Below are 13,516 nucleotides of genomic sequence, written 5' to 3' on the forward strand. Positions count from 1 at the left end.
CTTTATTGACACAGAGTACCAGTAAAACGGAAAGCCGATCTGCGCATGCGTGGTATCTAATCACTTTCACTTCCGTAAACAAAGATGTCGATCGCAAGTTTTAGTCGAAGCCAAGGCTTCAGAAATCCAGACGAAGATTTTGTTTTACATGGACGCTCTTCCTCTTTTTGGTAAGTTGGAGTCGATGCATAAGCAGATTTTCTTACAACAGCAGAGCTTTTGCAATATAAGGGTTTGCTAAAGATTATTTACAGAGTTGGTCAATATATGGTGATCAATTTTATTACACCAAATAAAACTAAAATGTTTTATTGATAAAAGAACCGGTCGACTTTGCCAATGATCAAATGCACAATTTAATTATTTAGCAAGTTTGAAGTCCATAGACGAGTAACATATGCCGTCACCCATGTGTGCACAAGTAACGAGTGTTTAAATTTTAAATACTGGAACTTGAAAGGCGGGAAATTCAAGATGTGTTACTGCATGTTCTGGTATGACACTGTACAGAATGCAAACTACCAACTTTATATTCAATATTGACTAGTTATTATGTTATTAAATATTTTCTTTATTACAGGGAAAAACCAACGTACTTGAACAATTCCCAAATAACAAAATCATCATCAAGGCTAACAAGTCAGCATACCATGTTCAACCCAGCAAAGTATAGCGATAGACACTATGTCAAATCCTTGGGAGATATAGCAAACAACCTAGGATCTCTCAGTGCAAATCTGGACAAAAATGTCTCCTTCAGCAACAAACTGCAATCTAAAGAATTCAGCAATAACACTCTTAGAACAAGTTTCATCGATACTGACGAGGAATTATCTCGTCTTCGATCACAGACATCTGACCTGAGCTTTAGGGGTCAACCTTTACGGGAAAATGAAATTGATTGGTTGGACAGATCAAATTCGATGATGTCTCAAAGGATTGCAAATACATACAAAACCAGTTTTCCATATAAAGGTGAGATGGATGAAGAGGAAGAATTCACAAAACAGGAGAAGGCTGAGTACCCTCTCAGTACTAAGGACTCTTTGTCTCTTCGATACTTTCCTGTAACTATGTCTGCTCCTTATGAACTCTCTTACTTAGATATCAATATTCCTTCTACTAAAAAACACAACATACGACCAAAATCTGCCCCAAGATTCACATTCAAGTCCAGTAAATCGAAGACAAAAGTGGGCCCGTTCACCAGAACAGATGTAGATAAAATGTTTCTTATGTCATCTGAAGCCCCAGCTACAGGTAAACAATTTTGATAAATCATATTTAGTCTTATACATTATGTAAACATTTCAAGAAAACTTATTTAACATTAGATTGATAGATAATTTCAGTTTTAAAGCTTTAAAAAATATTAATGACATTTTCATTTGACATTCCAACATTTAATGGGTTTTTCCACTGTGTGTACATCATGCATAATGGGTGGTTATCTAATTTAAAAACAACAAAATTAATATTCTATTCTTGTATCTTTGAAGATTTCCTTTTATAGATGTAGATAAAACTCAATGTCTTTTATTTGTATATTTATTTCTATTTCTGATAATGCTAAAAACATTAAATACTTCTATGCTGTAGGTAATTCTCAATAGCTGCTCTCCCATTACCAGTATCTCATGATTGTCTGGCAAACAGTTTTCGTCTGCAAGGACAAAGTCTTATCAATGCATGTGTATTTTTATCAAATTTGGGTGCAAAAATTAAAAAAAAAAAAACAAAAAAAAAAACATTGAACTGAAAAAACACTACTAGGCATATTTCCACAAACATTGTTTGAGACTTTGCATGTAGTAAAAATAAAAAGTACACATGCATCATTGGTGAGAAATTGTACTTGACTGGAACTGCTCGCCAGCCAGTACAGTTATAATAGATACTAGTATGATGCCAATATATATTTGCTAATACACACTGTATGCATTATTGTAATAACATTTCAATGGTAGGTTTTGTGGTTTTGATATCAACCTATTGCTTTGATTTTAATCGGGCTGTAATTTGTTAAAAGCATAATTGCTTTTTTCGCTTCCCACAATTTCAAAATTTGCTGACTGCATGCTAGATGAATATAAATCCAATCAACAATCCTTGTAATTGTGATGCATATTTGCAAAATGTGTAATTTAATGACTGTAAATGATAAAATGTTGTGCATTCTACTAAAACTAAACATTTGTTTACAAAGCCACATCATCAAAGGTGATTACCTCCCCTTACCAGCCAGAGATTGCCAGACTCCGCATGGAAAGATTACGTATAGAACAGGATAGGCTGTTGGAGGTGAAACGTTGTGAAGAAATTGAACGAATCCGAGGACCAAATCCTAAATGGTATTTCCTGTCTTGTTCAAAAACTAATATAATCATTAACCTGAAAAGATTATAGAGGCATAGGTCAAAATTTAATTTTCAGGTGAATAAATAATCTGTACATGTATTCTTTATTGATATAGATTTGAAATGAAAATTTCTGACATGAATTTTAATTAATCATTGACATACACTTGTCAGTCATTAAAGTTCATTGATAATGGGTTTACAAATAAATATATTCGGAGCAAATAATTTTTTACAGTACATTACATTATGTCACCATGCATCTAGCTACCTGTGGTAAAATAATCATTACACCTCTGCATTGTCTACAAAGTTTTGAAGTAAAAATGTCTAATTTTATTTTTTATTGTCTTACTGAATTTTAGGTATGAGTCTAAAGGCCCAGATTTCCATTACGAATGTAGTAAGAATACAGAAATGATGAAACATGAAGATCATTGGGATGAGTTGGTGGAATATCGCAACGGTCTGTTAAATTGTTCAGAGGATTTCAGGAAATCTTACGAAACGTTTGCTTAAAGCTGGAATATTGTTTCTTTAGACTTTATGAATAATTTGCCTATAAATTTGGTTCTTATATAAATGTACATTCACGACATGATATCAATGGTTTGGATATAAGGACAAAAATTCCATACCAAAATTACAATATAAATTTGAAGAAATAAAAAAAAGAATTGAAAAATGTTCATTAAGGTAGGTCCATACTTTTGAAAATCGCGCCAATTCATTTGACGCTATACCGGAAGTTGCGGAGGTTGTTTTGAATTCCAGAATGGTTTCCGATACGCCACGACATCACACTTGGATATTTTTTCAATAGGTGAAAATTGTCTACATATAATATTGAATGTTTAAAATCATTAAATAAATCAAATAAAAGCAGTGAAGTGAAAATTAAATGCTATCTCTGAGGTTTTTGCGGTCCCTGTCGTAAATAGGAATGGATTTTTAAACACCGGAAGTGCCGTTTGTCGCTATAAATCATAAGACGGGACCCGGCCGGACCGAAATTCCAGAATTCTAAAAAAATCGCATACGGATTTCCTTTAAACACACAATTTGGAGAAAATCATAAAAAACAAACAGACATAAACAAGAAATAATATCACAAAAACGTATGAACTGATGTGGAATGTTTTTTTGCGGCATGATTTTCAAAAAATAGTCAAATATAACCCATCTTAGCACTAGATGAAATGGGGGTAGGGTTGCGAGTTACAAACTTCAAGCTTACAAAATTGTGAAATTTTGATCGAGGACCCCATGTTTTTTATATGATATTTGAAAAACATATTACCTTGGGCATATCATATACAAATATTGTGAAATTGACATGGGTTTTCATTTCCTTTTTGGCCTATTCATTGATTTTTTACGGGCGAAAATATGGCAAAACATGGTAATTACGTATAGAAACGGTCCTGGGAAATAACAAAAATTAGTTAGCATTTATAAAAATAAAATAGTTTTGTACATTGTTCTATCGTAAGAAATTTAGGACAAAAAATCAACAGGATCGAGACTACATTCACCCTAATATTACAGAAAACATAATTTTATGAATTTTTCTATTTTCGGTCAGCAAATTTGCATGGATGGTATATTTCAAGCTCAAATATCTTAAAAAGTAGTTCGAGAACACCCATTTATCTTTACAGATTTGAAATCTACATGACAAATGCAAGAAAATAAGACCTGTTAGAAAAAAATGACATGGGTTTTACCAAAAGTATGGAGCTACCTTAACAAAAAAATATTTTTATTAATAAATCAACAATATTTTGCACTATTTGCTTCATATTTAATTAAATAATACAATTAATGTATAATTCTCATCTTAGATGCAAAGGGAATAATTTCAAATTAAGAATTTTTATCATGACCTACATTAATTGAGGCCAGTGATGAATATAAAAGTTTATCTTGATATACATATACTGTACATAGTGTGTCTATTCAAAACACTTTGTTTTATCATGGCTCCTCATGTTCAGGAAATGGCACCTGATGGCACTAATGACACCAACCTTATCCAGGTGTAAATGACTGAATAAAATGTCTAAAGTATCGAAATACATAAAATATGCAAGTTTCATTCACTAAGCTATGCTCCTGATCACCTACATTACATGATGCAGCATTACTGATTTTGATATGGATACATGTATTGTTGATACTGTTTAGCTCTTTTATTGTATTTAATTTGCTTTCTGCTTTTTTCCGCTTTTTACAGATTGGTAATTATCTGTGACTACACATACATGTCCTGTGATTATATGAGATTATGACAAAAATCTGTCTCCTTTATTGATCATAAGAAGTGTATAAATACCTTATTGTCTCAAACAGAAATCAAATTTTAGATTCTACGTTTACAATCTTACCAAGAAATGCTTAAATACATATGTAATATGTAATAGAAAGGGATAAATCAATTAGTTAGAATTAGTTTACAAAAGGATCAATGACCAATTGTAAATACAAATATATATACGAAACAATGTTATTCTGAATTCAAAAGTGTCGCCTCCTATAGTTTAATTCAGAAAAAAACATCTGTAACATTAAATAATTAAAATATAAATGTATGGTATGGTACATTGATTGTTAATTCTCAGGTTCTTGAAGGCCAATGGCTATTCAACAAATTAGCACCGTATGGATTTAAAGGCACAATATGATATACCTTTGTACCATGATATCTATATATATCAGTATTAACTGTTTGTATTGTAAAATTTATGTTAGCAATATGTGTAAGACACAATGTAGCAAGCTGTGATATATTGATATGGATTTATTTATTGATAATTTGATTAAGTTTTAAAGTCTATAGTTACTGTTTGTTATCCACCAATTGTAAGCATGATTGAGTAGATTTATAGATATACCGGGTATAAATATAAATTTATAGATACCTGTATATAATATAAATTTATAGATATATGATATCTATATGCCAACAAATGAATGTCTACTATCAGTGTGATATCAAAGTGAATTTGGTTGGTCTAATTTGAGTATTCCCATTGTGTATATCAGGTTTTGCTAGTGAACACATGGAGTATAAAGCACAGGACACTGAAATGTACATCTGTATATTGTAATATTTGTTGTGTATGGTGTGGGATTAAGTTTAAAATTAAATCAATAAAATTGAGTGCAAATACGAAACATAACTATTCCGTACAGATACTTCATCTGCAGAATATGTTTCTAAAAAATAGGGAAATGATTTAGCCCTTGTTTTGTTTTAATGGAGATAATTTAATGATCACATGTGTTTACTGATAACAGGTATACTATCTTATCTATATGGAGCAATAATAGGGGTCTTTATTGTATCTATTTTGTCAGTGTAACTGACAGGTTTGAAATAAGAAAATGAATTACATCCAATAATTGTATTGAGCACTTTGATGACATGTTATGGATTGATAGTTTGTGACTCTTATTAATTGTAATACATATACAGCAATAATAGTGACTTTTTGTTATACCTGTTGTTTCCTTTAGTTAAGCTGACAATGTGATTTAAACAAATTCTTGTTGAGATTTGAAATAATTTATATTATTTATCTGCAAAACATTAACAAAAAAAATGAACACAAACGTTAAAGTTGCATTGTCAGCTTTATGATAAAAAATTGTGAAAAACAGTGTTTCTCTATAGGTGTAAATACCTATTTGATTTCTAAGACTTTTTCTAAATAATGTATGTTACAGTGGACTAATAAAGTAACAATGTTGTAAACGGAAGATCTGCTTCTTACTCATATTTTATCCATTGTATGACTGCTTTTGCCATTTATGATAATTATATATTTTAATGTAGAAGAGCAAGCATGAAAAAGGAATAAATTATTGCACATGATTAGCATTGATTCATTTTCTATGATAGTTATTGTTTTTTTCTTCAGAGACCATTTCCTGCATAAAATCTACTCAGTCCAATTGAACATCTGGGCCCAGTTTCATTCCTTAAAAGGAATTCCTTCATTTTAAAATTTTCCATAGGAAAGCATTTTATATTTTAGGGAAGGTTCCTTAACTTTAGGGTTTTTCCTTAACTTCTGTATTGGAAATTTTAAGTTAAGGAATTCCTTAAAGTTGAGGAATGTTTATGAAACTGGGCCCTGTATATCCTCAAAAGTCAATTTAAATGTTCCTTAATTAAGAATAAAGAATTCTTTCTGATAAAGCAAAAGCTACTAGTGTAGAATTCCTGAAGCTAATTAATATGGGAAGGTGCCAGCCTAATCAAGATGTTAAAACATCCAATCCAGCATGACGTAACAAAGATCCAAAGCACTTCTCACGCTTCCCATCGTAGGGTTTAAGCTGACTGATGATTGGCTGCAAAAATTTGTCCTCCTTGTCGAGACCTTGGCTGTCCATCTCCAGATGAACAGCCGACAAGACAGCCAATCCATTGCCAACCTTACATGTTACAGCTGCTAATGGCTGACCTTTAACCTCAGAAAAACGACAAAGAATGTCTTTGATAGTTCCAGATGGTTGATTGCTAAAGGTTTTGTCATCTATCTTGGTTCCTGCTTCAGCATCAACACCTAATACATGTCTGTCTTTGATCTCCTGGAGAATTTTCTCATCTTCATCACTGATGTCTTGGTCGTAGCTCTCCGAGTCTCTAGTAATTTTACATTTGTTGTATAATTTTTGTGGCAGAAACATCCCACCTCCATTAAAGTAGCCACATAAGGAAACCTTTTCCTGTGGGGTCCAGTTTGGGTCCGAGAACTGGACTGGTACTGCCCTTGTACTGACCTTAATGTTGTAGTTATAGGGGCCATGAACAGGACCGACACAAACACCTGTAAGGTAAAATATTGATTAGCATTTAATTTGACCTTGGTATTGATGTTGTATGAAGGTCCCTTAAAGATTCAACATATATCCATAATTTGTACTCATTTTAACCTTGACATTGAAGCTGTTGAGGTCAGTACTAGGGTCAATACACATCTGTAATTTAAATAATGTACAAAACTCAATTTGACATGTTGTTTTATCTGTATTCATCGAAAAAGCAACTCTACTTTGTCATTGGAGTTGTGTTGACTTTTGAAATTTTCAGAACTGTATTATACCCAGACCCAATCTTCACTTGCCAAGGATTACTTCACTAATATTCAAAGAAGTAGGTGAATTGTAACCCTTAAATAATCAAAGATGCTAAAAAAGCTACCATGCTCTCTTCCGATGGAGTGAAACAAAATATATGTGATATGACTGAAAGTAATATGTTAATAGCTCATGGGCTTCTGTACAGTGTATATCGCCATCCCATCTTCAGTGACTTTTTGTACTTTGTCAATATACAAGTACTTGGACTAGTGTGTGTCAACTTTGTGATCCCCTCTTGGAGACATCACAAAATGTGTAGATACTGTTAGGTGATGATGGCCATTTTATCTAAAATTTTTACTTCTGATATCAAAGGGATATTGGTATTCCATCATTAAAATGAGCACTTCATCTTCAACAGTATACTAATCATGAACACAGGCGCACATATTTTGTCATAGGAAAGATATTATAACAGATGTCTTAGTTGGCAATTATAGTTCTCTGATCTCAAGATTATTATGACATGTGGTCAGACTATTATTGTAGTTTGTAAATGCCTGTGACCATGAACAGTTAGTCTAAATGCTCTAGATAAATATGTCAATAAAGTAAATACAGGATAACTTACCTGGAAAGAACCTAAGGATCCTGTCTCCACAAACTTGCTGAGGTCCCTCCTTGTCAAACTCTATACTGTTACAGGCAAAGTAAGCTCCAGCACAAATCCCTAGGTACCTGCCACCTGCCCGTACATAGTCTCTGATCTTTATGGTCCCCTCGTCTCCGAGAGCTCTGATGAATCCAAGATCATACCCCCCTCCTATAACATACAGAGCTGTTGTCGACGTCCAATCTCCTAAAGAATTGAAAAAGTGGTGTAAGATTCGATTTTGCTAAGGAATTGACAAGTGCATAGTAGTTAATAATGTAATTTTTTAAACATTACTCAGAAAAATCTTGCGGAAATTGGAATTTTTTATATATATATACATTTAGTATAATAAATTGATTCAATGTCATTATTTAACAAAAAAAGTCTGTCTGGAATTGCTGTCATGTATGCCTAGTAGTTGAGATTTACAGAATATACACAAACAACTATACTTTTGAAATACCTTGTTTAGTTTCTTCCGGAGAAATGGTTTGAATATTGTATTTATCCCGTGGTGTATATTTTGATATCTGATGTAAGAGCCGTTCCACATTCTCCTCTTTAGCACCCTCCCCTTTATATATCAACACATTAGGACAGGAAGACATCCTACAAAATGTCACTGTTTTAACAGTCTGGAAAGGAAATCATACTATATAGGTTATATTTAACAATAAAACAGTGTTATATTTGATACTACAATGGTACTAGACTGTCAAAATGTAAAAGTTTGGCTTTAGGCTGAGAAAGCTTGCACATTGAATGTGTTTTAACGTTACAAAATACAAGGCAAGGGCATACACCATACATGTACAATGTATCTATATACTGTATCTATATAAGATAAGTCACGTCTATGTGACCTATCTTGTTCATTAGTAACGAGGCCCTGTGCTGTATCTAAAGTGTGCATGTAAACAGATTGTACATATTAACTACATATCATTATTTAGATAGTATATATCATATATTTTATTACAAATCTATATGACATATAGGATACCTACACGAAATAGCTTGGGAATGCGTCCGTTCCACATGTACACCTTCCGGTACAACTCAAAGAGAAAGCGAAAGTAGAATGTAAAGCGGAAGTACATGTAGATAAGTATGCGGATGACGGATTAAAAACAATCGTAGTAATATATGTACCAAAAGAAGTGGATGTATCTAATATATTATTCTATGGAGAGTATCACAATAGAAGAGGAAGGACAGAAGAACCTTTCTCAGGAAATGTCATGGTACCTTTAATGACCAGAATCGGTATGAGTAGTAAAGGATAACAAAGACATGTACCATAAGTGGTTTTTTTCAAGAAAGAGGACATGTAAAGAAAACAGGTAGTAAATCATCGGCCTTTTTATTTGCCATAGAGAGTTACGATCACTTTTGGTCGCTACAGCTTCTGTTGTAAGTCATGAGCAAGACAAGAAACGTCGATATAGAACTCCAGATAGACCTCGTCAACTAGCTATATAGGGTATCCCTAAGGACTTTAATAGGATGCCACATCAACTTTTCCTGAAGAAATTCGATGTCTACGACATATACCCATCGTCGATATTCCAGGCCTGAGGGATTACCTTCGAAAATGCCATCAAAAGGGATAGTATCATCTTAAAGACACATTGGCAAACTAAAAGGAATATACATCTCTTCTGGATCCAGCGTACTCCTTTTACTTTGGGTTTTTTTCCGCCAGTTTTTGATGCTGGGTTACTGAATTATCTGTCTATCTACTCTGTACTATCAGATGCAAGATGCAATATTGTCATTGATCTTTCTCTTTTTATTTCCCAAAACGTAAATTTAAGCAAAACAATTTAAAACAAAATGTTGAGATTGAAAAAACAAACGTATGATAGATTCAGGGAATTCAAATTTAATTTTTCAATTTTTAAAGACTGATCTTTCACTAGCTCTATTGTCACTGTATTGCGGACGATGTTTTCAACCTTTAACTGTAATTTTTCACAGCTTGGCTTTATCTACCTTACCACTTGGATGTCTCCTTTTACTCAATGAAGTGTCTTGAGGGTCACTGATTGAAAATATTAATTTGCGCGCAGTTCGAAACTCTTTAGACGAGCTAGTCGGTAATGATGAGGTTGATATTGACCAAATCAATGATGTGGTTACAGGCCATTTGTCAAGTTCTAAAAGGGGCGGCCAACAAAGTTTTTGTGTCTCTGACGGTTAGACATAAACAAAAAACAAACATGAGTAAACCATGGTTTGACAAAGAATTTGGTTTAACACGAAATGCTTTTAACAAAAGTAGGATTAAATATAAGTTTAACAGAACAGTCATTAATAAAACTGATATGAATGATAATAATAATAAAAAATAGCGAGTACAGTAAATAGCTTCGAATAAGCTATAGGAAGTTCCAAGAGAAGTGTTGTAAGAAACTTCGTTCTTTGTCAAAAAAAACCTCTAAAGAATTTTGGAAAACTATTAATACATTTTCGTCAGTGGAAAAAAAGACAGTTGATATACCACTAGATTCACTGTACCAGTATTTCAATTCCCTGAAAGATGATGATAACGATGATGGCGATGAATCGAACGATAGCGACGATGGTAATGTATTGCGATGATGAGGATGATAATAATGATTATGATGATGATGATGTATTGAAAGATGACGGTGATGATGATTTATTGAAATATGATTATGATGATGATGATATATTAAACGATGATAATGATGATGATGATGATGATGATGATGATATTATGATGATGATGATGATGATTGATGATGGTGGTTATGATGATAATGATAACAACTTGAACGATGACGATGATGATGATATATTTAATAGTGAAATAACGGATGAGGAAGTTAAAAAAAAGGGATAGGGCAAATAAAAGATGGTTAAGCCCCTGGTTATGATAAAATATTCAAACATTCACCTCCAGAAATTGTAACTATTTAAGCTGTGTAGGAAAGCTTTTTACATCTATAATAAATAATCTCCTAAATCCAAGAGAAGTGTTGTAAGAAACTTCGTTCTTTGTCAAAAAAAAACCTCTAAAGAATTTTGGAAAACTATTAATACATTTTCGTCAGTATAAAAAAAAAGACAGTTGATATACCACTAGATTCACTGTACCAGCATTTCAATTCCCTGAAAGATGACGATAACGATGATGGCGATGAATCGAACGATAGCGACGATGGTAATGTATTGCGATGATGAGGATGATAATAATGATTATGATGATGATGATGTATTGAAAGATGACGGTGATGATGATTTATTGAAATATGATGATGATGATGATGATGATGATGATATATTAAACTATGATAACGATGATGATGATGATGATGATGATGATGATAATGATGATGATGATGATGATGATGGATGATGGTGGTTATGATGATAATGATAACGACTTGAACGATGACGATGATAATGATTATGATGATGATGATATATTTAATATTGAAATAACGGATGAGGAAGTTAAAAAAAGGGATCGGGCAAATAAAAGATGGTTAAGCCCCTGGTTATGATAAAATATTCAAACATTCACCTCCAGAAATTGTAACTATTTAAGCTGTGTAGGAAAGCTTTTTACATCTATAATAAATAATCTCCTAAATCTTTATGTAAAGCAAAAGCAAATTCTTTCTATTAATCAAGCAGGATTCCGTAAAGATCATTCTACAGTCGATAATATTGTTATTTCACAAATGTTGATACGGTTTGGCGAGCTGGACTGTGGATGAAACTTAAAAAATCATATATCAAAGGCAAATGTTTTACTGTTATTAAGAATATGTATATATATATATATAGTAATATTAAGTCATGTGTTAAACATAATGGAAAAGTATCAGATTTTCCCCCGTGTTTATCTGGAGTAAGACAAGGCGAAAATCTTTCCCCTATACTATTTTCATTATTCTAAAATGATTTAGAAACTTCTTTTTTTAAGTTTATGAAAAGCGTTCCTCTCGCAAAGATAATTGAAGATATATCATCTGAGTTACAGCTTTTTATTGAAATCTTCGTCTTGTTATATGCCGACGATACACTTCTGTTTTCAGAAACTCCCGAAGGGCTTTAAAAAGCGTTGGATATTTTCCGCCATTATTGTGATATTTGGAAACTGAAGGTAAATGTCGACAAAACTAAAGTTCTGATTTTCTGTAAGCGGAAGTCACCCCAAAATCTTGAGTTTTATTTGCGAGATGCAACACTTAAAATTGTGGATAATTTTATATATCTTGGTGTAATATTTAATTACAAAGGAACCTTTTTAAAAGCAAAAGTTCGACTTATGGATCAAGCCCAAAAATCCCTTTTTGCATTATATAAAAAAAAATCGTAACCAGGCTATTCCAATTGACTTACAATTAAAGATTTTCGATTCGGTAGTTGAGCCTATTCTCTTGTACGGCTCGGAAGTGTGGGGGTTTGAAAATTTAAAGAAACTAGAACAAATGCATTTGAAATTCTGTAAAATGATATTGAGAGTGAGATCTAGCATCCCTGATTTCATGGTATATGGAGAACTTGGTCGGTTTCCGTTGGAATTAAATGTCAAACTTCGAATGGCTCGTTTTTGGAATAAATTGAAAAATCAAGTAGTATTTTAATGAAATTAGCTCTTTGTCTACAAGATAATGGGACTCATTCCTTCAAGTGGATTAGCAAAATTAATAGTATATTTGATGAAACTGGTTTTTCATGTATATTTGATAATGAAATTATCATGCCTGAGATGTTTTTCAAACACTATTTAAAACAAAGGCTCCAAGACCAGTTCATCCAAAACTGGTTTTCTGATGTCCAGAACTCATCGAGTGGACAATTCTATTTAATTTTGAAACCTGAATTTAAATTTGAGAAGTATTTGACAATAATGTCCAAAATAACAGATTGCAAATAACCCAAATACGTACCTGTAACTTAAATTTCCCCATTCAGATGGCGAAATATTCCTAAAGAAGATAGACTTTTTAATATGTGCTTGGAACATGTTGGAAATGAGTTTCATTATTTGTTTGTTTGTAATAATGCTGTTGTCCAAAATTTGCAAAGAAAGTATATTCCAAACTACTTCCGAATTAACCCAAATGATGATAAGATGAAAGGTTTGCTATCAGTATGTAATAAGAGTGTCCTCTTACTCTCCCTTTTTCTTAAAATACTTATTCCTCTACGATTATCGTTATAATGATGCTACTATAAAATCAAAATATTCTACATTTATCATTTAATTTTTTTTCTTTTCCTTTTTTCCCCTTTCTTATTGAACCATGAATGATATATTTACACTTTGTGTTTCATACATGTGTAATGTACAAATGTTGAGAGTAATTGCTATATAATAATGTTATGTACATGTGGAAAGCCGTATGGGACCTCCGACTCATACATATACTTG

At 32.4% G+C, this 13,516-nt stretch overlaps 3 protein-coding genes across 4 annotated transcripts; 2 read left to right on the plus strand and 1 right to left on the minus strand.

The window, feature by feature from the left end:
* The first annotated feature begins 52 nt into the window (after positions 1-52).
* On the plus strand, positions 53-6,234 carry LOC138335648 (uncharacterized). 2 transcript variants are annotated; one of them, XM_069284812.1, is made up of 4 exons: positions 53-170; positions 581-1,260; positions 2,207-2,351; positions 2,723-6,234. In XM_069284812.1, exons 1-4 carry the CDS (start codon positions 85-87, stop codon positions 2,874-2,876), a joined length of 1,065 nt encoding a protein of 354 aa, XP_069140913.1. In that variant the 5' UTR covers positions 53-84; the 3' UTR covers positions 2,877-6,234. The 2 variants fall into 2 exon arrangements, with proteins under 2 accessions (XP_069140913.1, XP_069140917.1); XM_069284816.1 differs by having other exon boundaries at positions 581-975.
* On the minus strand, positions 5,793-9,191 carry LOC138335637 (uncharacterized protein CPn_0128/CP_0643/CPj0128/CpB0130-like). The gene is made up of 4 exons (XM_069284805.1): positions 9,111-9,191; positions 8,567-8,738; positions 8,080-8,307; positions 5,793-7,195 (listed from the first exon to the last, which is right to left on the minus strand). Exons 1-4 carry the CDS (start codon positions 9,141-9,143, stop codon positions 6,621-6,623), a joined length of 1,008 nt encoding a protein of 335 aa, XP_069140906.1. The 5' UTR covers positions 9,144-9,191; the 3' UTR covers positions 5,793-6,620.
* A 1,469-nt stretch (positions 9,192-10,660) lies between these two features.
* Positions 10,661-10,972, plus strand: LOC138336407 (secreted acidic protein 2-like). The gene has a single exon (XM_069285934.1). The coding sequence runs from the start codon at positions 10,661-10,663 to the stop codon at positions 10,970-10,972; it is 312 nt and encodes a 103-aa protein (XP_069142035.1).
* The last annotated feature ends 2,544 nt before the right edge of the window (positions 10,973-13,516 follow it).

This window comes from Argopecten irradians, chromosome 1, assembly GCF_041381155.1.
Source record: "Argopecten irradians isolate NY chromosome 1, Ai_NY, whole genome shotgun sequence".
In the NCBI taxonomy this organism is placed as follows: domain Eukaryota; kingdom Metazoa; phylum Mollusca; class Bivalvia; order Pectinida; family Pectinidae; genus Argopecten; species Argopecten irradians.